At 33.9% G+C, this 25,722-nt stretch overlaps 1 protein-coding gene across 6 annotated transcripts in view; it reads left to right on the forward strand.

The window, feature by feature from the left end:
* Positions 1–25,722, forward strand: part of DNAJC13 (DnaJ heat shock protein family (Hsp40) member C13) — a 117,826-nt gene that overhangs the window by 45,039 nt on the left and 47,065 nt on the right. For 5 of the 6 annotated variants that reach the window (XM_038570856.1, XM_038570855.1, XM_038570859.1 and 2 more), the window contains 18 exons: positions 1,922–2,088; positions 2,192–2,271; positions 2,351–2,520; positions 3,128–3,227; positions 5,353–5,460; positions 6,115–6,270; positions 6,895–6,951; positions 8,964–9,085; positions 11,203–11,278; positions 11,538–11,633; positions 12,443–12,586; positions 15,897–15,911; positions 16,488–16,570; positions 17,866–18,019; positions 20,997–21,100; positions 21,187–21,346; positions 22,594–22,656; positions 24,691–24,792. In XM_038570856.1, coding sequence (XP_038426784.1) covers positions 1,922–2,088; positions 2,192–2,271; positions 2,351–2,520; positions 3,128–3,227; positions 5,353–5,460; positions 6,115–6,270; positions 6,895–6,951; positions 8,964–9,085; positions 11,203–11,278; positions 11,538–11,633; positions 12,443–12,586; positions 15,897–15,911; positions 16,488–16,570; positions 17,866–18,019; positions 20,997–21,100; positions 21,187–21,346; positions 22,594–22,656; positions 24,691–24,792 — 1,957 coding nt within the window. The remainder of the gene's footprint in view (positions 1–1,921; positions 2,089–2,191; positions 2,272–2,350; positions 2,521–3,127; positions 3,228–5,352; positions 5,461–6,114; positions 6,271–6,894; positions 6,952–8,963; positions 9,086–11,202; positions 11,279–11,537; positions 11,634–12,442; positions 12,587–15,896; positions 15,912–16,487; positions 16,571–17,865; positions 18,020–20,996; positions 21,101–21,186; positions 21,347–22,593; positions 22,657–24,690; positions 24,793–25,722) is intronic. The other variant, XM_038570860.1, reaches the window with a different exon arrangement.

The raw sequence follows: 25,722 nt of genomic DNA on the forward strand, positions 1-25,722 counted from the left end.
ATAAGGCTATATATTATATGATTCCATTTATACGAATTTTTTAATAGACTTTTTTGGAGCAATTTTAGGTTTGGAGTAGTATTGAGCAGAAGGTACAGAGGTTTCTCATATACCTCCTCCTGCTTTGCCTCCTAACTGGAGTAGCCTCTCCCATTACCAACATCCCCTACCAGAGTGATACATTTGTTATGAATGATGAACCTGCAGGCTTGAACCAATGTATAATGACACTTATCCACCATTTTAGTATCTTACAGACTATTTTCACTGCCCTAAAAATTCCCAGGGATTCTCTCCAGCAGTAATAATACTGCTCCACTGATTTCATCTTGCCCTCCTCCCTAAACCTTGACAGTCACTCATCTTTTTACTGTCTCCAAGGTTTTGCTTCTTCCACAATATCATAGTTGGAATCATGTAGTATATAGCCTTTTCAGATTGTCTTTCATTTCCTCCCTGTCTCCTATGTCTTCATGTCTGGATAGCTCATTTCTTTTTAACTTAGTAATCCATTGTCTAGACATACCATGGTTTATTCATTTGGTCTCTTAGTTGCTTCCAAGTTTGGCCAGTTATGAATAAAGCTGCTCTAAACATCTGTGTGCATCTGGAACATATGATAAGAGGATGTTGAGTTTTTTAAGAAACTGCCAAACCGTTTTCCAAAAGTGGCTGTGCCATTTTGTATTCCAAGCAGCAGTGAATGAGAGTTCCTGTTGCTCCATATCCTCACCAGCATTTGGTATTATTAATGTTCAGTTTTGGTCATTCTAATAGGTATGTGGTTATTTCTCATTGCTGTTTCAGTTTGCATTTCTGTGATGATGTATGTGTTGAGTATCTTTTCTTATGTTTATTTTCATATGTTTATTTGCTATCTGTATCTTCTTTGGTGAGGTATCTATCTGTTAAGGACTTTGGGTTTTTTTGTTTAAGATTTTATTTATTAATTTGACAGAGAGAGAACGAACAAGTAGGCAGAGTGACAGGCAGAGGGAGAGGGAGAAGCATGCTCCTTGAGGAGCAGAAAGCCTGATGTGGGGCTGGATCCATGACCCTGGGATCATGACCTGAGCTGAATGAAGGCAGATGCTTAACTGACTGAGCCACTCAGGCACCCTATTAAGGACTTTGAATCATTTTAAAGATTTTATTTGAGGAGAGAAAGAGAAAACACTAGCAGGGGCAGAGGGAGAGAGAGAAGATGATTCCTTGCTGAGCAGGGAGCCCGATGCAGGGCTGGATCCCAGGACCCTAAGATCATGACCTGAGCTGAAGGCAGACGCTTAACTGACTGAGCCACTCAGGTGCCTCTGGATTGTTTTTTAATTGACTTGTTTTTCTTATTGTTGACTTTTAAGAGTTATTTGTATATTTTAGATAGTAATCTATTATCAGATATGGCTTTTATAAATATTCTCTCACAGCCTGTGGCTTGCCTTTTCATCGTCTTGCTGGAGTTGTTTGAAAAAGGAAAACTATAGAGATGTAAAGAAAATATGTGGTTGCCTGGAACTGGAGAGTTTTTTGTAGATGAACACAAGGGAATTTTTTAGGGTGATGGAAGTATACCAAAACTGATGATTGTACAACTGTATAAATTTACTAAGAATTCTTAAACTGTACATTTTAATTGGGTGAATTTTTGATTTGTAAATTATATCTCAGTAAAACTTTAAAAAGTTCTTAAAAAGCAAAAATATTACATTTATAGTGCTTAAGTAATTTGTGAAGATATGTGACAGTAAAGTGCAGAGCTAGTATTGAAACTCTAGGCTCTCTCTTAAAGCGCCCTATTCTGTTGTGCTTGTACTCAGAGTGTCCTGCCTGAGCAGGTGACCTGCTAAAGGGCCTATGCTGTATTCTGATTCTAAATTCCCCTTAATTATCAATCCTAAAACATTTTTTTTACTTTGCTTAGAGATTCCTTATTAGCAAGTTTGCTGGATGGAGTAAGAGCCTCTGGTAACAGAGATGTTTGTGTAAAAATGACACCAACTCATAAAGGTCAGCGATGGGGGTTACTCAGCATGCCTGTTGATGAGGAAGTAGAGAGCCTTCATCTCAGATTTTTGGCCACACCTCCAAGTAAGTATTGATTAAGTATAATTCCATTTCCATCCATCTGCTTAATAATTTAAATATTAGGAATGCAAGCCTCTAAATCTTTTTGAACCTTTTCATCTTACAGATGGCAACTTTGCAGATGCTGTATTCAGGTTCAACGCTAATATTTCATATAGTGGAGTTCTGCATGCAGTAACGCAGGATGTAAGATTGTTTTATAACTTGTTCATTGTCATTAATTTTGGGAATGGAAACTTTTTTGAGACATTCTTCCTTTACCTAGGGTCTCTTCTCAGAAAACAAAGAAAAACTGATCAATAATGCCATAACAGCATTATTATCCCAAGAGGGAGATGTTGTTGCTTCAAATGCAGAACTTGAGAGTCAGTTCCAGGCTGTGAGGAGGCTTGTGGCTTCCAAAGCTGGTTTTCTGGCCTTCACTCAGCTTCCAAAGTAAGTTGTCTTTGAACTTTTAGAGAATACAAACAACTCAAAATAGCAGAAAATCAACAGTTTATCTTTTTATATCTGTGTAAACCTGATACCTTTCATATGATGATATGGTAGTTTTTATTCATGTGAAATAAAGGAAGGTAAGTGGAAGTGAAAGGGGTAGAGATTGGTCCTACACATACCTGCAATATGTTGACTCGTTTTAATGAATTTGAGCAGGAAAGTAGATCCCTTTTAGTTTTGTTTTGTTTTGTTTTGTTTTGTTTTTTAAGGTTTATTGAGAAGCCCAGGGGAGAGAGAGTCTTTAAGTAGACTCTGAACAGAGCCTGATGTGAGGCTCCATCTCACCATCCTGAGATCACGATTTGAGTTGGTACAGAGTCTTAGCTTAACTGACTGTGCCACCCGGATGCCCCAAAATCCCTTTTAGTTTAATTAATTTTTTAAAAAATCTTCCCCCTCAAAGAAAAAAACTGTTAGGAGAACAGATATGTTCTAGAGGTAGAATTTAAAATATGTACTTGTTGAATGCAATAGAAACTTAAGAAGACTTATAATTCTCTGATATTGCTATTATAAGCTTGTTTTTTTGTTGTTGTTCCATAAGGTTTCGGGAGCGTCTAGGAGTGAAGGTAGTAAAAGCACTCAAGAGGAGCAACAATGGAGTAATCCATGCAGCTGTTGATATGCTCTGTGCCCTCATGTGTGTAAGTAGTATTTATTTTGTTTTGTTTTTAAGATTTTATTTATTCATGAGAGACACAGAAAGAGGCAGAGATATAGACAAAAGGAGAAGCAGGCTCCCCACGGGGGGCCTGATATGGGACTTGATCCCAGGTCCAGGATCATGCCCTGAACCAAAGGCAGACACTCAACTGCTGAGCCACCCAGGCGTCCGTGGTGGTTTGTTGTTGTTGTTGTTGTTTTTTAAGAGACTGGTTTTTCTTAAGTTGATTGATGGTTTAAATTTCCACAAACTCAGATTTTCATTGTACCAATTAAATTCAGTGTTTTGTATTTCCCAAATTGCTCTTTTGGCAATTTATTTATTCAAATGAAGGTTCGTTTAGCATATCCTATAAACCAGGCATTGTGCTATCTGCTAGAAATACAAAGTTCCTTCCTTCCTTGAAATTGCTGACAGTCTAGTAAGGTAAGCATGTGTGTGTCTCATCTAAAGTAGTAGGGGCCATGGGATCCCTAAAAAGCAGAACTTAGCTTTTTGGGTTTGTGGTGAGGAGAACATAAAAGATTTGAGGCCGGTCTTTTCAGATGTTACACATGAACTGAATCTTAAAGGACAGGCAGGTATTTTCCCTCTGTGTGGGAAAGGGGGCGTATACAAAGGTATGTTTGGGAAGAAGCAAATAATTGAAATGGCTGGGTCATAAAACATGTATGGAGGTGTGTGGGATTAGGAGTTATAGCTAGAAATATATGCAGAGACAGTCATCAAAAGCCTTTGGTATCAGACAAAGAGGCTAATAAATTTGTATCCTTTAGTAAGGAACAACTGAAAGATTTTTCATCAGGGGAGCAGTAATACTAGGTTTGAACTACCGAAAGCTGACAAATATTATGTGGAGACTGTATTAGAGGTAAAATTAAAGACAGGTAGACCAAATAAGAAACAAGATGCTGAGGTAGGATGGGGTTAAAGAAGGCACATTTGAAAGCTGAGGGTAAAGATCTAACTTAGTGACAGCTTGTATGGAGGAGAAGCAATGAATTATCCAGTATAACTTTGACATTCCTGATTTACTAGTGTTGTATATAGCATATGGGACTAAAGTGTTTAAGGCAAGTTTAGTGGTATAGGATAAACTTTAAGTAATCACTTGTAGAAAATCTTCCATTTATACTCAGAAATGAATTTTGCTATCTTTACTGCTTCTAATAATTCCATGGAAAGAAATAGTGGAATAAGGGTTTCTGAGTGGCACAATTGGTTCAGTGTGACTCTTGGTTTTGGCTCAGGTTGTGATCTCAGGGTCATGAGATTAGCCCCACGTTGGGCTCCTTGCTGAGCATGGAGTCTGATTGAGACTCCCTCCCCCTCTGCCCCTACCCCCAATGTTCTCTCTCTCTCTCTCTCTCTCAAATAAATAAATCTTGAAAAAAATTAGGTAACTAGAATGTAAAATAAAATATCATAGTGTGAAACAAACCCAATCTTCTCTCACTACATATTAGGGTTTGGCTATATATTTTACATGAATTATTTCATTTAAGCTTCATAATAGTCCTTTGAGCTAAGTATTATTAATCTCACCTGGACGGCTAAGGAAAGTGAAACTCAGAGTTAATGCAACTTAACCTTGCCTGAGGTCAGCTATAGTCAGCAAAGTTAGAATTGGGTCTTTATTCCTAACCCTCATGCTAGAATCTTTTTCCCATTTTAATTTTTCCACCAATCAGAAGAGACAAATAAATATTTGCTGCTCATTTTAGTACCTGCTTTTAAACATTTTTTAAAAAAAATAAGTAAATAAATGCCAAGTTTTATCATTTCAAATTTAAATATAAAATAGGGAGAGAGAAAAATGGGTCTTATTTGCCTTTTAAGAAGGAGACTTGTGTCTTTTGAGAGAGTTCCTTCTGCAGTACTCTACAGATACTTGCTAGGCACAGTGTCTATGAAGCCTCATCAGACCCTGGGGGAAATCATCACTTTTGCCTGATTGTCTTATCACGAGTTTCCTTTCTGCCTTCAACTTTAAAGGCTGTGTTTTTAAATTTTTTCAATATTTAATGAATACTCTTTACAAATGACTTTCGTGTGATACCAGCATGTGGGACTGCTTATGAACTATCATTGTTTTTAATCAACAGCCCATGCATGATGACTATGACTTAAGACAAGAACAGCTGAACAAAGCTTCTCTTCTCTCTTCAAAGAAATTTCTGGAAAACTTACTGGAAAAATTTAATTCCCATGTGGTAAGTTATAATTAAATTTGGCTTAATGAGAGATACCATACATTATTGAAAAGTATTCTAGAAGTGCAGTTCAGGCATTTTTTTTGTTTTCAATTGTGGCTCCCAACTTTGGTCAGTATCGGTCATACACACTTTGGTCAGCTTGGTCTCTCACTAATAGTAAAATATTTCTGTTTTAAGACTATATCCATTCATCTGGGAAGAATAAGTTGCAAAGACTTTAGGTTTTTTTCTTTATGTCATTATGAATTAAGCTTCTCCAAAAAAAAATCTTTGTTCCTCAGTCACTGGTAACAATTTTGGAGATGGGCAATCTATATAGATCTAGAAGGAACAAATTGGTGGAGTGGTTTAACTGTTGTCAAAGATTGCTTTTTATACAAATACTATACATACTAATCTTAGTTGTATTTGTTTGAGGAATCTTGTTTATTTTCTTGAAATTTGACCAAATTTTAATTATTTTCCTTTTAATATATAGTAAAGAATGAATTTACTGTATTAGTAAAACCAAGTACTCCTTAGAGTAATCAAACTTTAGGCCTCATGTTGAGGAATTATGTTTACTTTTAACATTTAGAATAACAGAAGCACATTATTGCTGCGTTTTACTTGAATTTCTCTGTCCTAAGGCAATGTGTTACTTTGTTTCAGGATCATGGGACTGGTGCCCTAGTTATTAGTTCACTCTTGGACTTCCTTACTTTTGCCCTCTGTGCTCCATATAGTGAGACAACAGAAGGACAGCAGTTTGATATGCTTTTAGAGATGGTAGCATCCAATGGAAGAACCCTCTTTAAGCTCTTTCAGGTGAGAGCTTGTATCTTTCTAATCAAATAACAAATAGCTAATCTAAGAACCACTTTTTGGGTCAGTTTGGTTTTAAAATAACGGATGTGTTTCTGAAGTAATGTTGATAAATAAATACATCCTAGTACATAATCATATTAAGAATATTTAATTCCACAGATCTCTTGGTGTTTCATGTAGAGTTCTGTTGATGGCTTTTGACCACCGTTTTGACCATGTTGCCCATCTTTTCTCAGAACTAGAGTAGAAAAAAATCATAAATAGTTGAAAACATTCTTATTTCATATACTGTTGTACTTGTTATGTTTCTATGTAATACTTATATTTTCGTTTATATTGTGTTATGTCAATTTGTGTTATTTTATCATTGCTGTTTGATATTTATCATTCCAATATGTATAATTATCCGAGTAAGTGCCAGCTATTTCCTGCTGATGTTTTAATTACCCTTAAAGCTATATTTTAAGAATACTTAAAATTTTTAACCAAACTGTGATCTGGCTTTGAGATGTATCCTTTACTAATTTTATGGCTTATAAAATTGTATATCCTCCTTAAAAGCAATAGCTAGTATGTTGAAATAAAATTATTTTATTCTGTGATACTTTTTTCCCTATTTTAAAGCATCCTTCCATGGCAATTATAAAGGGAGCTGGATTGGTTATGAAGGCAATAATAGAGGTGAGAACAATTTTCAAATTTTAAACCTACTTGAATTTTGATTGGGTATTTTAATTGAAGCTGACAAAATTACATTTCAGCTTTTTATGGGAAAGGTGAAGTTTTTCTGAGTAATAAAAGTAATTTTGAATCTTTATTCAGAAATTAGTTTTAAACTACAGAAACAATCCTTGGTATTAAACTAAGAGTTTAAAGTTCTGAGGTAAGTGGGCTTAGGGCAAATAGATCTTTTGGTTCCTACATTATTTGTATTTTGTTTGTTTTAAAAGAATTAAAAGTTAGCATTTTTCCTCTTACTCTTTTTTGAGGAGAGATGATGGTATTGATAATTTTGAAATCTTTAGGTACTGAGGTTACATAGGAATCTGTTAATGGAGTTATTAGTTCATAGCAAAATAGAATTAAATAACAAAAATTGGTTCTCATGCTAAAGTGCTCTAGAGATCAGGACATATCGTTGGACAGACATGGGATATTGTTTCTGTAAGATGGTTGCTTTAGCTTTCTGTCTTTTAGAAAATAAAATCATGGCTATGAACATCAAATTGCATACTGGATGTTTATAATGACATCAGTCCAAATGGCTTTGGATTCTTTTTGTTGTTGTCATAGTTGTAATTTGGATAAAATGTAAGAGTATTTGCCCCTTTTATCAAAAAACTCAGTGATTGTAGCTTATAAATACAACATTTGGCTAAAACAAAATGCACAGAATTAGTATACTCGTAAATAGGTGTTTAAAAATTAGGCAATACACATCAAAGGTTTTTTAAGCATTTTTAGTATGTATTTACAGATAAGGCCAATTTTCTTCCTCTAGCAAATGGGTTCTAGCTTCCAAAGTAAGTAATGTTATCTCTCACACAGCTGGTGGTAGCCAAGGGCAAGTAAGACCGTGAGACCAAAAAAAAGTGTATTCCTGACCCTGCTCCTCCAATATATTGCTGTTCATTCAGAAGTATTTCTGAAGGGCCAGGTATAACCGAAGTAGACTTTGGGGTTCAATAACAAGCCACACATGTTAGACGGATAGCCAGTGACTAGAGGTGGCTTTATTTATCCTGAAATCCTAGCAGGTATCTTAAATTGTTTTTTCTGATTGTAAAAGCAGTATATAATCTTTGAATAAACACTGGTGTTTACAGAAAAAAATTCAAGGAACAAATACAATAAGTCATTGATATTTTTATCATCCAGAGATAACTACTATTACTACCATTTTGGTAAATTTTCCCTCAGATTGTGCAATGTTCAAAGTTATATATGTATCTGTACTAACGGTGTGTGTGTGTCTATATATATGTACTTGCTATGTATATATTTGTATTGATACTACTGTCAGAATGATATATGTACATATTCACACTATGTGAATATTTGTATATATACTACATATTCAGTTGTACCATATACTTGTACTATTTTTCACTAACATTGTGAGCATTTTTGCTTATTAGTAGGCTGTCTTGAATATCACACTGCTTATATTTCATAGTTCTCTGATGACCTTTGACTAGTAGTCCTATCTATCTTAACTCTATTGCCAAAGTGAGTCCATATAAGCAAAGTAAAATCAGGATAAAAAACTATCCCAACTTACTATATCTTCTTTTAAAAAAAAATGAAGAACCATGTTCACCATGAAAATTATATTGTTAATAATAAAAGCAAGCCAGGTTTGCAGATGCCTTTGGTAGGAATTGCTGATTTCCCTGAGTCGCCTTTGCCTTTCATTGGCTGATATAACTCAGAGAATGAACCTAATTTTAATGCTAAATTAAGCAAAGCATAATTCATAAAATGTATCTGTAAACATTTAAAACCTCATTTCATAGGCAAATAATATTTTTAAAATTACTTGTATCACCTGTGTTATTTTTGGGTAATTAAGTTGCATTTCAAATTTTTATGACATTGTATACTACATAATTATTTTACCTAGAGGTGTTATAAAATTAGGATAGCTTGTTCTAGATTGCTGCTTTAGGGATCATCTTACCCTTTTTCCAAAGGAAGGTGACAAAGAAATTGCTACAAAAATGCAGGAGCTTGCCCTAAGTGAAGGTGCCTTACCTCGACACTTGCATACTGCGATGTTTACAATAAGCTCAGATCAAAGGATGCTTACTAATAGGTAGGTTAAATTTAATTTGCTATAAATGAACTTGCTTATAAAATGGATTTAGATATTATATAAAACAAACTGAGTAAGTGTTCAGATTATGCAAATGTTTCATTTTCTTCTGATTCACCTAGTTCTTTTCCTTTTCTTATAGAAGAAAGATTGTGCCTAGATGATGATTGCCCCTCCCCCCTGGAGAGCTTGGGGAGGGGAAACAAAACTGTTTGCTTTTTTCCCCTCACTATCCTGTTACGGCTCTATACCCATAGTCATGGGACTGGAACATGGAAAAGAGTGCCTAGAAGCTTATGGAACTAGAACCACATGCCCAGGATTTTTCTCCTTTTATTTTCTGTGGACCATCATATCAATTTTTAAATATCTTTGGTCAGTTAGGTACTCTTAAGAATCCAGAAAACCTTATCTAACTGTCCTAGGTATCCTAAATCTCTTGTAGTTAAGCAAGTTCTCCTTTGGTAAATTGTCTTTTTTTATAGTAATCCTTCAAATATAAGGAAGCACATAAATCTGTTCATTTATTCCAGGCCATGTGAATTCCATCCCTTTTAATCTTTCTTTGATTTCTGATGTGTGACCCTTCAAATATCCTTAGCATACTATGACTCATGACTCAGTTTAAGAAAAAGGATATCATAAATATTTTTAATCATGTTCTTCAGACTTTTTAAATGATCACACAAATTGCTGACTTAGGTTTACTTCGTTATATCATGAATTTCCTTTTTTTGTCACCTATATCCAGTTATTGGATGTCATAGTATGCCTCCTTGCCAGTAGTTTTCTGCTCTTTGTGCTATTATAAGAGGCAGTCTGCATCCCTCAACTTAACAGATGATGGCCACAAAAGTAGTCTTTTGTGTTGCCTGAGAGGACAAAAATAAAAGAAAGATGATTTCCTTGGTGTACTTATTAGTGATAGTAGATACCATCTTTCATTAAAATAGGCAGTGTTTGACATCTTACTCTGTTAAACCCCCAAGTTAGACGTTTGCTTATTGTGTTCCTCTTTATTAAATAATCAGTTACATCCCTTACTGTGATCAGTGACAGTATTTATTGAAAAGCTGTCTGCTTATAAGTTGCCACTTTTCATTTGCATTGCTTTATGCAGATCGCTATTATAAAATGTTATCCCATTTGTCCCTACTTAAAGCCTTTTCAGGAATCCCTGATAAATGATACCTATCCAATGCACGTGGAAGAAATTATGATTGTTTCAGTAGTACTGAATTTCCAAATAGACATCGAAATGAACAGTTTTAGTCGTGTTCCTTTTTTTTTTTTTTTTTTTTTTGTGATAGAGTATACATAATTTGGGTTTTTAGACTTTTCTTCTGGGAATGTAACCTGTGTAAATACATATGTCTGTAGGTTTGGTTATTTTTCTCACAGATTTCATACTCCTTCCTGTAGCAAATGGCAATTTGCATTCCTACCAAAGCACAGAAGGGTCAACAGTGAATAAAATATATTCTCTGCTCTTGAGGAACATATCGTGAGGGTTAAAATTAATAAATGACTAAATCATAGACTCAACATGGATCTTATATTTATATTCTTCACTTTGAACCAGAATGTGCTTTTACCTCTAAAGTGGCATGAGTAAAATAATTTGCTTTAAGTGCTTTAAGTCTTTCTCCAGACTCCACAACTTAAAATATTTTCTATCTCTGACTTTGCCAGAAAGATTATATTAGAACATAGTTATTGAGTTTTGCTCATGTTCAGAATTCCAAAGAATGCCAGAATGCTATATGCTCACTATATCAGGACTTGTTATACAAACTAATCGTATCATCAAGTCTAAGTGTTTCATTTATTTTCCCTCTTTAAATGAAATAAAAACCTACTTCTTCATGTTCAAGTCCATTGAAAATTAGTTTATCAGGGAAGCATTTTGATTCAGAGAAGATTCTAGAATATTAGCAATATTTTTAATTACTATCTCCTACACCTCTCCACATCAGAATACTAACTTTAAATATTTAACATCAGAATGATTTCTTTGCTGTAGCCATATTTCTTATGTGATATTTTGTTCTTAAAAATTCCTTTCTGTTCTAGCTGAGATAAAGCAGCAAACCTTTCTCAACGTCTGCTTTTTTCAGACAGCTAAGTAGACATTTAGTGGGACTCTGGACAGCTGATAATGCAACTGCAACAAACTTGTTGAAACGCATTTTGGTAAGTCAGTTCAATGACCAAGAAGATTTATGTATTCTTGCCCAATAAAATTTCATTGAGTGAGTTTATACTGTTAAAGGATGTTTTTAGTTTTTGCTTGTTTTTTATTTAAAAGATGCTTATCAAAGGAGTTACCACATAATAAATGCTAACCTTACTAGCTTAAATCATAGTATTTAATTAGGTTTTGAAAGCCAGATTTTCTTTTGCACAGTTGTTTTGAAAATGGATTTTATGTTTTGTGTGTGTTTGCTTTTAGCCGCCAGGCTTGCTGGCATACTTGGACAGCTCAGATCCAGTTCCTGAGAAGGATGCTGATCGGATGCATGTTAGAGATAATGTGAAAATAGCAATGGTAAATAATTATTGTCCTAAGTGTCTTTTCAGGTTGAAAAGAATAATCTCTCTAATACATACCAAAAATAAGCCAAGAATTTACTGTATATTGAATAGTAGTACCAAAAGTAGTATTATTAGTAACAGTTTTATTGAGGTAAAATTTACATCCCGTATAATTCACCTGTTTTAAGTGTACAATTCAGTAATTTTTAGTATATTTATAGGGTTATAAAACCATCACCACAATCTAATATTATAAATAATAGTAATCTTGTATGTTTTGTTTCCCTTAACTCAGCTTGTTGGCACTTTCAGGAATGGATTTTTTTTAAAGTATATTCATACGTATAATGTGATATTTTACAAATAATGTGTGATTGATAAATGTTGGTTAGAAGGGGCCAACAGTGAAAAAATTAACTTAGGGTAGGACTTTTTTTTTTTTTAAATAAAAACTATGTTTATTATTAAGATTGGGCTATCTCTGAGAAAATTACTTAAACATCTTTCAAGATACACCATTGTAATAATGTCTTATATGTGTTCTTTTCCTTTCCTCACTCCATTTTTCTATTTACACCCATTTCCCATTCACATCTTACCATCTCTCACGTAGGAATCATCTTGAAACTTAAGCAGAAAAGTTAAGATTTCTTGGACAAAAGTATAATTTATTGTAGAAATTTTCACTTTGTTTCTTCACTGAGCCCCCAACATCCAGTATGTATTTTATCATGTAAAATAAATAGTGTGACTCAGCTTTACTTAGATTTTAAAAATAAATTTGCAAACAGGAGTATAATGGATTTTAACATTATTTTACAGGATCAGTATGGAAAATTTAATAAAGTTCCAGAGTGGCAAAGACTAGCTGGAAAAGCTGCTAAAGAAGTTGAAAAATTTGCCAAAGAAAAAGTAGATCTTGTGTTGATGCACTGGAGGGATAGGATGGGCATTGCACAAAAAGAGGTAAAAATAAAATCTGCTTCCACGCTTCTAGCACTTCTGTATATTGTAGGTTTGCTTTCATTGTTGCAGTTCACAGAGATGGTAGTCAGATATTTCTGACTGAACATATGAAGAAATGTCACCTAATTCTGATTCATATTTTTATATAAATTTTTCTTAATTCATAGTTTTATGAATCATTGATAGGATTTTAGTTAGGTATTTTATATAAAATTGAATATAAAATTCCACCCATAAGTTTTCCTTCATAGGTTTTCGGTTTCCATACTAATTTATTCATAGATGTTTCTTTCCTTCTTTTTCTGAATTTTATTTTATAGCTATAAAAATAAAGGTGCTCTTCTTGTTTAGCATTTTTATTCAGAGCTAGCCAGATAGGTGTTTTGGTAATAAGATTCACATTTTTAAATTAAATATACTGTATGTACTTAATTTTTTCAGTATTAGCTCCTTAAATCAAGGTCAGATCAAAAACCATTTTAGTCTCTTGTTCCTTAGCATGTAGTATGATCAATAGAACCTAATTCAGTAATGTGTATTCTTGTGTCTAGGATAAAATGTGCAGTGGTTAAATCAATAAAAGTTGACTTGATCTCACCATTTTTGTTGACCACACTTACATTCTTTCTCTTAAACCGTCTCTTTACTTAATGGTAGCTATTTCTTTATACAAAGAAAATAATATAAATACCTCACCAAGCAGGTTTCTTATCTGTTAAGCCTCCAATTCTTGATTTCAACTTAAGTCATCATCTCTGGGTAGTGAGATCAAGCCCTGCATTAGGCTCTGTGCTGAGTGTGGAGCCTGCTTAAGATTCTCTCTCTCCCTCTTGCTAAACAAGAGCACCTTTATTTTTATAGCTATAAAATAAAATTCAGAAAAAGAAGGAAAGAAACATCTATGAATAAATTAGTATGGAAACTGAAAAGCTATGAAGGAAAACTTAAGGGTGGAATTTTATATTCAGTTTTATATAAAATACCTAAATTGAAGAAAGCTAGAACTGGTTGTCCTTTTTGTGTGTAGCATTTACATTTTCACTAGTCTAGACTCCTAGCTTTTTGTCTTGAGGGCCGGGGAAATTGAAGAAAGCTAGAACATTTAAATGTAGACATCAGGTGCCACAGAAGAATTATAGTCATGTGGTATCTGAAATTGAGACCAAAATTCAGTTCTGTAGAATTTGAGCATAAGGAGTTTATGCTGAACTGTATGAGTAATATGTGCAATATAAAGAATCACTAGATATGCTTTCTAAATGGCTAGGATAGTGAAGAGATATTGCACTTTGAACTTTTTTTTTAAGATTTTATTTATTTATTCATAGAGACAGAGAGAGAGAGGCAGAGACACAGGCAGAGGGAGAAGCAGGCATCATACAGAGAGCCCGATGTGAGACTCGATCCTGGGTCCCCAGGATCACACCCCGGGCTGCAGGCGGCGCTAAACCGCCGCGCCACTGGGGCTGCCCTGAACTGTTTGACCTATATCTGAGACTAGTTTTATTGTTTAAGACAAGTTACAAGTTTTCAGAGTGTTATTTCCTCTTTCATAAAATCAAAATAACAGTACTTCCCTTCTCTATTCTGGAGGGCTGCTTTTATGTAAAAGCAAGGAAATAATAGGGATGGCTGGGTGGCTCAGTCGGTTAAGCCTCCAGTTCTTGATTTCAGCTTAAGTCATCATCTCTGGGTAGTGAGATCAAGCCCTGCATTAGGCTCTGTGCTGAGTAGGGAGCCTGCTTAAGATTCTCTCTCTCCTTCTCCCCCACTCCCTGCTCGATCACTCACGCACGCTCTCTCTTAAAAAATAATAATAATATAGCAGCACTATATACATGTCTGTTCATTATAATATTCCTGAAACATTCGAGTAATCAAAAATCTACAGATATGATCTGATTTTCAGTTATTAAAAGTATGAGCCGCTGACTTCAAGTAATTAAGCCCATTTCTAAAATAATAGTTTTCAAGCTGTTGGATATAATTATCTAACTGAAGTAAGTTTTTGGATTCCAATTTCATATGTAACATTTATCCAGCATAAGTTTGAACACAAAGCTATTTTAGCTATAAATGTGGATAATATATGCTGTTTAAAGAAAATAATTCAGAGGAAAATAATGCTTTTTAATAGCAATAATGTCTTATTGGTCTGTTTCATATATGTGGGTGTTATCTAAAACATTGAGCAGGTAATGATGCCAAAAGATACGCTGGTCAAGAAACTCTTTAGGTAATAAAGAGATTATTTTTACTGTACTACTATTTTTAACATTAATTTCTTTAAGAAACAGTGAATAATCTTTGGGACTATTTTATTTGTAGAAATATTAACACCCAAATATGGAATGATCATGTGCTTTAGCTAGTCTGAAAACTAACCATTATCAAGATTAACTGGCTAGCCTTGAAAGGAACTGCATTTCTTATATAATCAAAATATTTTAATCAGAATGTTTTTAAGTCAATTTCATTTGTAGCTAATGTTCTGTGTTTGATTAATAATAACCTTCGACTAATGTATAAAATTGCTTTTTACTTACTTTGTTATTTTAGTTGAGGAATTTAACTAGTTAGGGGTTTTAGCCTAAGTGTGAACTCTGTTTATGGAGAACTGGTTGTCCTTTTTGTGTGTAGCATTTACATTTTCACTAGTCTAGACTCCTAGCTTTTTGTCCTGAGGGCCGGAGAAATTGAAGAAAGTGCTTCTTAATTAGAAGTTTTAGAGAAAGTTTTATCATTAAAACTCTCCTTATGTAACCAATAGGTTTCATGTTTCAAACAGTATTTACTTTTTAAAATTTACTACTCAGCCTTTATTCTTTCTATTTATTGTGCTTTATTTTATATAATTTGTCACTTCTTTAATTAAGTTATAGACTTCTGTGCTTTACTCTCTATTACTTTCTACTTTTTGGTTCTGTCACATTGAGGATCAGAATTTTAATGTTTTGCCATATTTACAGGTTTGACCTGGAGCAGAGATTCCTCATTGCCAGCCCATGTATATAGACTTCCAGAAATCTTTGAACTCTTCACCTCCAGTTAGTTATAAGCCTTGTGTATATGTCTTTCTCTAGAATAGGGGCCATAGCTTTCTTTGAATTCTCAAATAGGTTTATGACTGCCTAAAATTTGAGTCATAGACTTAGAGAAGCAGGTGGATCTCTGTCTTAAAGTGAAGATGATTTATATTGGTGACATCCTTGTGGAATTCGTATGATAGATGCAGCGTAACACATACAGACTCACTCTTTTATTTTTATTTAAAACTTTTTCATTTTTTCCTTTTTACAATTAAATTCAGGACAGAAACAATATGGTGAGTTTAAGTCCCTGCTACATGTGTGAAATGCATTCAAGTGCCTGGCATGTGGAGTTGTCTTTGAGATTCTTTGTCTAATAAATTAAATTCAAATCTCACCTCACATGTGTCTGATTGTAGATTCATATTTCTTATCCATTAGCTGTTTCAATTTATACTTGCTCCTTATGGCTTTGGTAGCAGTTTAATAGCCTATAATATTTTGCATTTGTTGTCCCATGAGTTGTGTATTAACTGCATGTAATGTAAATGTTTAAAACAAGTCACTGTTTTTGATCGTTATAAATTTTATCAGTCGTCATTATAAACTGTAACAAAATTTGGTGTTAAAACAATAACTGTAGGCTACATGGAAAATGCTTCAACAACACTGTAGAAATATCTGCTAGTGCCTATTTATTACATTGTGATATAATTTTATATTCACACTTTATAGATTTTGCTTCATTAATTTGTTTCTGCCAAAATTTGATAGAGAAAACGTTTTGTATCACTGATAAAGTGATGATTTTCTGACTGAGCCTATTTGATAGCCCCAGATTGAGCACTATGAAGTCTTATTGTTTTTTCCAGAATATAAATCAAAAACCAGTAGTTCTTCGAAAGAGAAGACAAAGAATAAAAATAGAAGCAAATTGGGATCTCTTCTATTATAGGTAAACATAAAGCCTCTTTTCCAACAAGTTAAATTTGGCATTGCCATTAGAGCAATCATAATAGGTTTTTCTTGTCTGAAACTAACGCTTTATGCAATGGGTATTTTTACACTACTGAGGTCAAGAACTGTAACTGTTAAGATTGGTATGATTAACAATGTTTCCATAATATTAATATCTTTTATAGTACAGTATTGGTAGTCTGAGGAGCTAAAGTTACTTTTAATTTTTTATTAAGGCTTTCAGCTGATTACTTTAAAGAGATAAATGATGAAAACATAAGGAGACTTGTGGGAAATGGGTATCAAGCTTAGCTGGCCTAACAGACTTTTCCAGCTTTCTGTTCTGTTTACCTCTTCTCCATCTACTGCCCCTGCCCACCGTTCTCCACCACAAACACACACAGACATATGCACATAAGAAGACTTTGAAACATTTTGAGGATTTGCTAAATTTTGGGGGATAATTTACAGTGCTTATTCTGGAAGCTGACATATTAATTATACCGTAACTTATAAAGGAAAACAAGTGTTTTGGAAACTTCCCACAGTACTTTTAAATTGTATAGTATAAATATAGTATATAGTATAGCCTTAAAAATACTGATTTTCTTCCTTAGGATTATGTTGTCTCCCCTAGAACTTTCTTGGAACTTTGACATTAGACTTTGTAGGAGTGTTGCAGAATGAAAATGAAAGGATATTGTGCCCATCCACCTCCAGTTCAGACCTGTGTCCAAATTTATTACAGTAGTTAAATTATTCAGGAATAAAAGGAAGATGTTTTACAAATATCAATCAGAACACGGCAGTATAGCTGTATTCTTAGGTAGTTTGTAACATTCTAATCTACAATGTTGCTCATCCTACACACTTTACATCCAGGTGCATAGTTCAGAAATTCTTATCCCCAACCTGAAATTTAATATCTAATAGTAATTATTCTCTGACTGGAATTTATACTAGCAATAAATATTGAAATTGAAGTATCAGTTCCTTGTTTTGAAATCCACACAGATTTGTTTTGTGGTTTGGGTTCATTTTTTTTCCCTTAGCATTTTATTTTGAAAACTTTCAAACATACAGAAAAGGTTAAAGAATTTTATAGTGTACAACTCTTATCTATCACTAAGATTCTACCTTATAGAATTGTACATTCTACTAAATTTACAGAGATTTTATTTACACTTGCTGAAGTTTATTCCAGTGTTTTCTTATTTAAAAATGTATAAGGTATATTTATAGATTTTTTTTTAATGTTTACTCCTTTCTACTATTTTCTAATTATACCTATAGGTTTGGTCAGGATCATGCCAAGTCAAACCTAATTTGGAATTTCAAAACACGAGAAGAACTGAGAGATAGTCTTGAATCTGAAATGAGAGCATTTAATATTGATAGAGAGCTTGGTAGTGCTAATGTGATCTCCTGGAACCATCATGAATTTGAGGTAAAGTTTGCTTTTTGTAATATTAGTTTTTTCTTTTTGAAAGTACATATTATTTGTGGAGTGTTTTTAAAAGATTTGTGGTTATATAACATTTTTACCTTTCCTTCTTAATTTTGTGGAGGAAATATTAGAAATATTAGAAAACCTTAGCATTTATCTGAGACAAAAATTAAAAATGCATTATGTTAAGTAACTGGGTTTTGTATCTGAGATCGTATAGGAGTTTTAATGAATTTGATCCCATGCTTTCTAGATCTGTTCTTCGCTTAGTTTTTCTTCCTTAGGTTTTTTTTCCTCCATTGAAATACAGCTAGTTCTACCTTTTTCCTTGTACTTACACCTTGTTTAATTTTTTTTTTTTTGTGGTAGTTTGATTCTGAATGTGATCATATTTTGCTTTTCTAGTAAAATATTGATGTGAAGAACAACAAAATAAGATCAGGAAACATGCTGGTTAAAAAAAAAGAAACATGTTGGTTAAAAAAAATGTTGGCAGTAGATAACCGTGTGTGTGTGTGTGTGTGTGTGTGTGTGTGTGTGTGTGTGTGCTGTAAGCTCTCATAACAGTTTTTTTTTTTTTTTTTTTTTTTTTAGATTTTTATTTATTTATGATAGGCACACAGTGAGAGAGAGAGAGAGAGGCAGAGACATAGGCAGAGGGAGAAGCAGGCTCCATGCACCAAGAGCCTGACGTGGGATTCGATCCCGGGTCTCCAGGATCGCGCCCTGGGCCAAAGGCGGGTGCTAAACCGCCGCGCCACCCAGGGATCCCTCATAACAGTTTTTAATTTAAGCATACTCCTGACCCTGTAGGCTTTGATCTTTAATCCAACTGCATTTGCAGAATACAACGATTTGCTTGTGCTCATTCCCTCCTCTTCAAAAAACTTCCTTTGCTTTGATTTTGGGAGTCTATGTTCTCCTGGATTTTTCTCCTCCTTCACTGTGCACTCCTCCTTTGCTTCATTTTTCTTTTTTTCTCAACTGCTAAACTGGCCCAAAGGATCTTGGACTTCTCATTTATATTCATTGCCTCATGACCATTTTTTGTTTACTGGTGACTTCCAGATTTTTATCTCAGATTTTCTTTCCGAGACCTCATACTGTTATCTTATAATTGGATACCCAATAAGCAACTGGAGCTCTAAAACTGTGCCCTTGTTCTTCTCCCAAACCTGCTTTTCTTGCAGTCTTTTCTGATCTTAGATAATGGCTTCTCCTTATTTTTTAGTCAAAACCCTTGAAGTCCTCTTTTCTCTTATATCCCAAATCAAGTTTGTCAACAAATCCTATTCAGTACACTTTCAAAATTTATCCAGAACCGGACCATCTTCTCTCTGTGGGGCTGTAGCAATATCTCTGCTACCCACTCGTCTCCCTTTAATCTGTTACCAACATAGCATTATGATCTTGTTAAAGTAGATCGTGTTATTTCTGTGCTCAGAGCCCTTTTGTGCTTCTATCACTTCCCATTTCATTTTGAAAAAGCCTGGGTTCTTGGGTTCTTCAGATGGCTTACAAGGTTGGTGTACCCCCTAGCCCTAAGCATTCTTTCTTTAATCTCATGTTTTACTACTCACCCTTTTACTCTTGCTCCAGCAACACTGACTTCCCTGGAAACACCAAATTCAGGTTCTTGACCTAAGGTCTTTCTCTACTTGCTAGAATATTCTTCTCCCCTAGATTAGTCTCAGAACTTGTTTCTTCCTTCAGGTTTTTAACTGAATATTATCATCTGGATAGGCCCTCCCTGGCCACTGTTTAAATATGGAGCCCTCAGGGGTATCAGGTTGGCTCAATTAGTTAAGCATCTGACTCTTGATTTCAGTTGAGGTCATAATCTCTGAGTTGTGAGATTGAGACCTGCATCAGGCTCCGCACTGAGCAGGGAGCCTGCTTGAGATTATCTCTCTTGCTCTCCCTCTCCACCTCCTCCTACCGCTATATTCTCTCTCTCTAAAAATGAATAAATAAATCTTTAAAAACACAGCCCTCTTTGTATATACATACAACTCCCTACATTCTCTCTCTCCCTCTCCCTTTTCCCTGCTTTATTTCATTCCATGGCACTTACCTACCACCTAGCTACCATGTATGTTTTACTTTTTTATCTGCTATTCCTATAAGGACAGTAATTTTTACGTTTGTTTATTGCTGTATCCTTGACTAGAACAGTGCATAGCACACACAGTATCTGTTTAATAAAAGTTGAATGAATTGAATGCTCAGTTTATAAAGTGAAATGGATACACACACACACACACACACATATATATTTGATTTTATATAGTTCATATTTTTAGAAATTAGTTTTTTTAGGCTTTGGAAAATGAATTTTAATAATTTGGCCAGTAGGAAATTCCTTTTTACAATTGCTTGCAAATCTTTACTTTAGACAAGTAGCCTGAGTACAGGTCAAAAGGTCATGGTGTTACCATATCCCCTGATCATCATGGACCACTCCTTCATCTATCACCTCCTTTGTATTCTTGGGTAATTTGACATGCAGAGAATGAATAAATAAAAATACACCATAAAGTGCAGTTCATGTGTTGGGAGATGAGGGAAATCCTGAGGTAGCTTGTGTGAATTGCACAAACTGTGTATGTGCAGGATCAACTTACTCCATAGTTGGTTGTGAGAAGGGAGTGAAACAGATTCTCTTAACAGTGTTTGAGCCTTCTTTCCCTTCACCCTTATTAGTACAATATAGTCCTGTGAAAGTTATCAGCAAGATTTACATTCATACAATTGGTATGTAATTTCAACTCTTTAACATTTAACTAAAATAAAATAGTAAGTTATATTAATAATAATGAATTGCTAGATATTTTAAGAAATGATGAATTTTTTTCTACTAAAGATGGTCTTACCAAGAAAGAAAAAAGCTCTAAACAGAATTTAAGAAGTGATTATGTGGAAACTGCCAAAACCTTCTTGTAAACTAAAATACTCTAATGTGCATTTATTAACAAAGGTTAAATATGAGTGCCTGGCAGAGGAAATCAAAATAGGAGACTATTACCTGAGATTACTATTGGAGGAAGATGAGAATGAAGAAAGTGGATCAATTAAGAGATCGTAAGCTATTTTTCATATCTTGTTATATTTGTTTTCACTGTTAGTTTCATGGCTAATTCTGTTGTGAACTTTTTTTTAAAATCTAGATATGAATTTTTCAATGAGCTCTATCATCGTTTCCTGCTCACCCCAAAAGTAAACATGAAGTGTTTATGTTTACAAGCCCTTGCTATTGTTTATGGCAGATGTCATGAAGAAATAGGACCTTTTACAGATACGAGATATATCATTGGAATGTTAGAGAGGGTAAGAATATCATTTAAGGAAACTATTAGATAGTGCATTTGGCATACTTGTTAAATTTTCAAAAATGAATATAAATTCTGTTTGATTACATTGTTACTGTAACGTTCTGCATGAGTTTTTTTGTAGTTTACCTTATACTTGATTAATTCTAAGTTAGATGAGTAGGAAAATGACTGCTGGGTTAGTATTTGTCCATGTCAGTTTATTTTTTTCAGTTGCTGCTTTTGAATGACTTTAGCGACCTATTTACCAATCTTTAAGTATGGATGAGCTGGACAGGTGTGTAAAAGAAGTAGTGACTATTTTGTATGTACATTTGGTTTCCACTTTAGAAAAATCTTAAATCATGCTAGCATATTAAATTTAAAATTGTGAAGATAATAAAACTTTAGAACTACAGTGATACCCCAAAAAAGAGAACCTTGAGTTAGCACATTTTAGGAAGTTTGTCCTTTAACACTTGAGCTTGCCTGGGGGAAAGAACATATTGACCCATTCATCTATTGTGCAGCTCAAATTTGAGTGTAACCTATTTGTTGCAGTGTATATACTTTGTTCTTTCACTTGTGCTTATATTATTCCTCTTAAATTTAACAATTTGAATGTCAGTGAACTGCCTTAGAACCATTCACCAATTTTTAAATGGCCATCAGTGCTTGTTATAATTATCTTAACTGTTAGTCATGCTTTATAGATTAGAAAACTGATGCTAGATAAGGTTATAAAACATGCCTTAGGAAATAACATAACCAGATGAAAATCCTTATTAATTACTGTTAGGCCAGATTGTACTATTGAATTTTAATTTACTGTTATTCCAGTGAACCAGAGTACTTATAGCATAGCCTTTGTATTTTTTAGACAAATATAAGTTTCCTTCTTGTGTTCTGCATGATGTTATTTGTATGAAACATCATTAATAATACTTTAGAATATTAATTGAGAAGTGTCATTTGGGGCAATTCTTTTATTGGTTTCAATTTTTATGTACTTAAAGCTATATACTAAAGTAATCTGTTGTTGACTTTTAATATATATGCTTTTCGAGGGAAATTAGACAAGTTATATAAAATTGCAGAGAATGCAGGACATTGAAGAATTATAATAATTGACTGTTTTCTCTCATGTTCTTGCTGTTTAAAAGGTGACATTATTTCTTATTGGTGGCGTTGATTTTGTCCATCAATGATAATATCTTAATTTGTATTTTTGTTCACTTCTGACTAAATTCTCATTTTTTTCAATAGTGCACAGATAAACTTGAACGAGATCGGTTGATCCTCTTCCTTAACAAGTTGATCCTTAATAAGGTACAGTATTTTTGCTTAAGCAGGCAGCTATTTCCAAATAAATCACATGAGTATATAACAAAAAAATTATTACAGCTTGAGTTAATTATCCAGACATGATTCTTTTCTTATCTTCTCCTTTTAGATCAGAAATCTCTGTGTGCTGTCAACTTCTGGAGTGAAAATTTTTTGCCAGATAGTCTCTGTACATTCTGTCCTACTGTTACAGATACTGAATAAATTAATAATAATAATATTCTAAAGGAAGAATAATGAGGGATGAAACCAATAGCTGATTTTACTTTAAGGACTCTTTAGGATTGGACTTTAAGTAAAATAAATGTTTGACATAAAATGGAAAGTTTTTAATTTATTCAGCATACATTTTTTTTTTTTCAGCATACATTTTGATGATAAGTAATTTCAAGATAAACTAGAGAGTCACTTTAGCTCTTCATATTCTCCTTTTTAAGACATTTTGATAGGCTCAGAGCTCTTGGGTGGCTCGGTTAAACATCTGACTCTTAGTTTCAAGTCAGGTTATGCATGATCTTAGGGTGGTGAGAACAAGCTCCACATCAGGCTGTGCACTCAGCATGGGATCTGCTTGGCATTCTCTCTCCCTCTCCTTTGCCTCTCTCACTTGTGCGCTTTCTCAAATATTAGCTTTTCTTTTTAAGAAAAAAATCCATTTTTTTAAAAAAGATTTTATTTTATTTATTTGAGAGAGAACGTACAAGTGGTAGGGGGTAGGGGCAGATGGAGAGGGACAAGCAGACTCCCTACTCAATGCAGAGCCCGACACAGGACTGGATCCCAAGACCTTGAGATCATGACGTGAGCCAAAGGCAGACACTTAAAATGACTGACCCAGGCATTCCTAAAATAAATAAATCTTTTTTTTTTTTAAAGGACATTATAGTAGGTTCATACTGGTTTGTTGTTGTTGTTGTTTTTTAAGATTTTATTTATTCACAAGAGACACAGAGAGAGTGGCAGAGACATAGACAGAGGGAGAAGTAGGCTCTCCATAGGGAGCCTGATCTGGGACTCAGTCCCCTGACCCGGGATCATGCCCTGAGCTAAAGGTAGACGCTCAACTGCTGAGCTACCCAGGCGTCCCAGTTCATACTGGTTTCTAACAAAAATTCATAGTTGTAAATGTAGCTTAATTCACAATTACATGGTGTTGCAGTGAAATCTGAACAAGTCTTTTATATCTTAAATCTTTGATGTTCTAACTTAGTTTTATTCTCACTTTTAGAAAATAATGCATATGTTTTAAAATGAAGTATAATTAATAAATCTTAGGAAAATGTAAATTATAATCTCTTCCAAACTTCTAAGAAATTGCCAGTTTTTATCTTAAGTTTATAAGAATTGGAACATTAAAAGGTTTTTAATATAACTGATTTTGTTTCTGATTATAGAATAATCTGGTTATTAACATAAAAACCTAGGAAAAGGCAGCATAATTTGAGAACCAGAGAATTTTTTTTTTTTTTTTTTAATTTTTATTTATTTATGATAGTCACAGAGAGAGAGAGAGGCGCAGAGACACAGGCAGAGGGAGAAGCAGGCTCCATGCACCGGGAGCCCGATGTGGGATTCGATCCCGGGTCTCCAGGATCACGCCCTGGGCCAAAGGCAGGCGCCAAACCTCTGCGCCACCCAGGGATCCCGAGAACCAGAGAATTTATTGTGGGTGTTAACTCCTTTCAGGCCTTGTTTATTTTTATTTTGTTTTGTTCAGAATATATTTAAGTAAAAATTCTTTAGGCAATGTCTTTGTTTTGCACTTTTCACATTTATCTAAATTCATGTTCCTTGAACACAAAGTCCTAAAACACTAAGTAATAATCAGTTGTATGTCAGTTTTTCCAAAGAGATTCTAAATGTTTTCAATAAATAAATAAATAAATAAATAAATAAATAAATAAATGTATGTATGTATGTATGTATGTATGTATGTTTTCTTCTTTGAGAGTCCTTTAGGTAATAATACGCATTGGAAAGAAAAATTTTCATTTAGGTAAAAGTGTTTTTGTCTTCCAGAGAAATGTTAAGGATCTCATGGACTCAAATGGAATTAGAATCCTTGTGGACTTGCTTACCCTTGCACATCTCCATGTAAGCCGAGCTACAGTGCCACTGCAAGTATGTATGCTTATCTAGATTTCACAAGTCTAACAGCCTCTGAGTATAATTTAGGATCCAAAAGAATCAAAAAAATTGACATGAAAACATGTCAAGATATGTGGCCATGAATATGGCCAATAAAAGTTAAAGTAACCATAAGCACAATCTAAAATGGATAGTGTTGATCCAGTTTTATTTTTCATGTGTCCCTTTTTTGTCTTTTAAAGTAACTATATCTCTAATATTACTTATTTAAAATTTAGACTGAATTTGTCAGTTATAGAATTAGAATTTAAAGCATTGACAGCCACTGAGAATACACTTTGCTTTTAGGAATCTGGGCCTCATAGAAACCAGCCAATAAGAGGATAGAGCTGCAAATCTCTACTGAAAGGCCTCTTTTGATACCTAATTTTAGAAGAGATTTATACCTAGCTCACTGGTGATTATTTTTGGTGTTTTGTTTTTGTTTAATCTCCTGGTTCAAGGAGATGTTCCATGTTAGCTTTTGGCTGAATTATGTACAAAAGTGCTATTTGAATATTCAGAATATGGCATTTTCTATTATCAGGTATAAATAAAGTAATTGTAATGCTTGTGTAGCATGACATTGTACTAGGTACTGTTCTGGTACATGATATATTAACTTTTTTAATTGCCCAGTGGCCCTCCCATTTTACAGATGAGAAAACTGTGGGACAGAGTAGCCAAGTGTATTACCCAAAGCCACCAGTTAAGGAACAGAACCAGAGTTAGAATCCAGATGTCTGTGCTCTTAACCACATAGCTATGCCTCTCTATATAAATCTAACCAAAAACTGGTAGTTATGAGGGTAGTTAAAACCTTGTTTTACTAAAATATATTAACTGCATAAAAATTTTATCTTAGGTTTTCATAAACATTGATATATAAATTGTAAGAATTATCTGTAGTGAGGGTAGTAAATT

This window comes from Canis lupus, chromosome 23 (genome assembly GCF_011100685.1).
Source record: "Canis lupus familiaris isolate Mischka breed German Shepherd chromosome 23, alternate assembly UU_Cfam_GSD_1.0, whole genome shotgun sequence".
In the NCBI taxonomy this organism is placed as follows: Eukaryota; Metazoa; Chordata; class Mammalia; order Carnivora; family Canidae; genus Canis; species Canis lupus.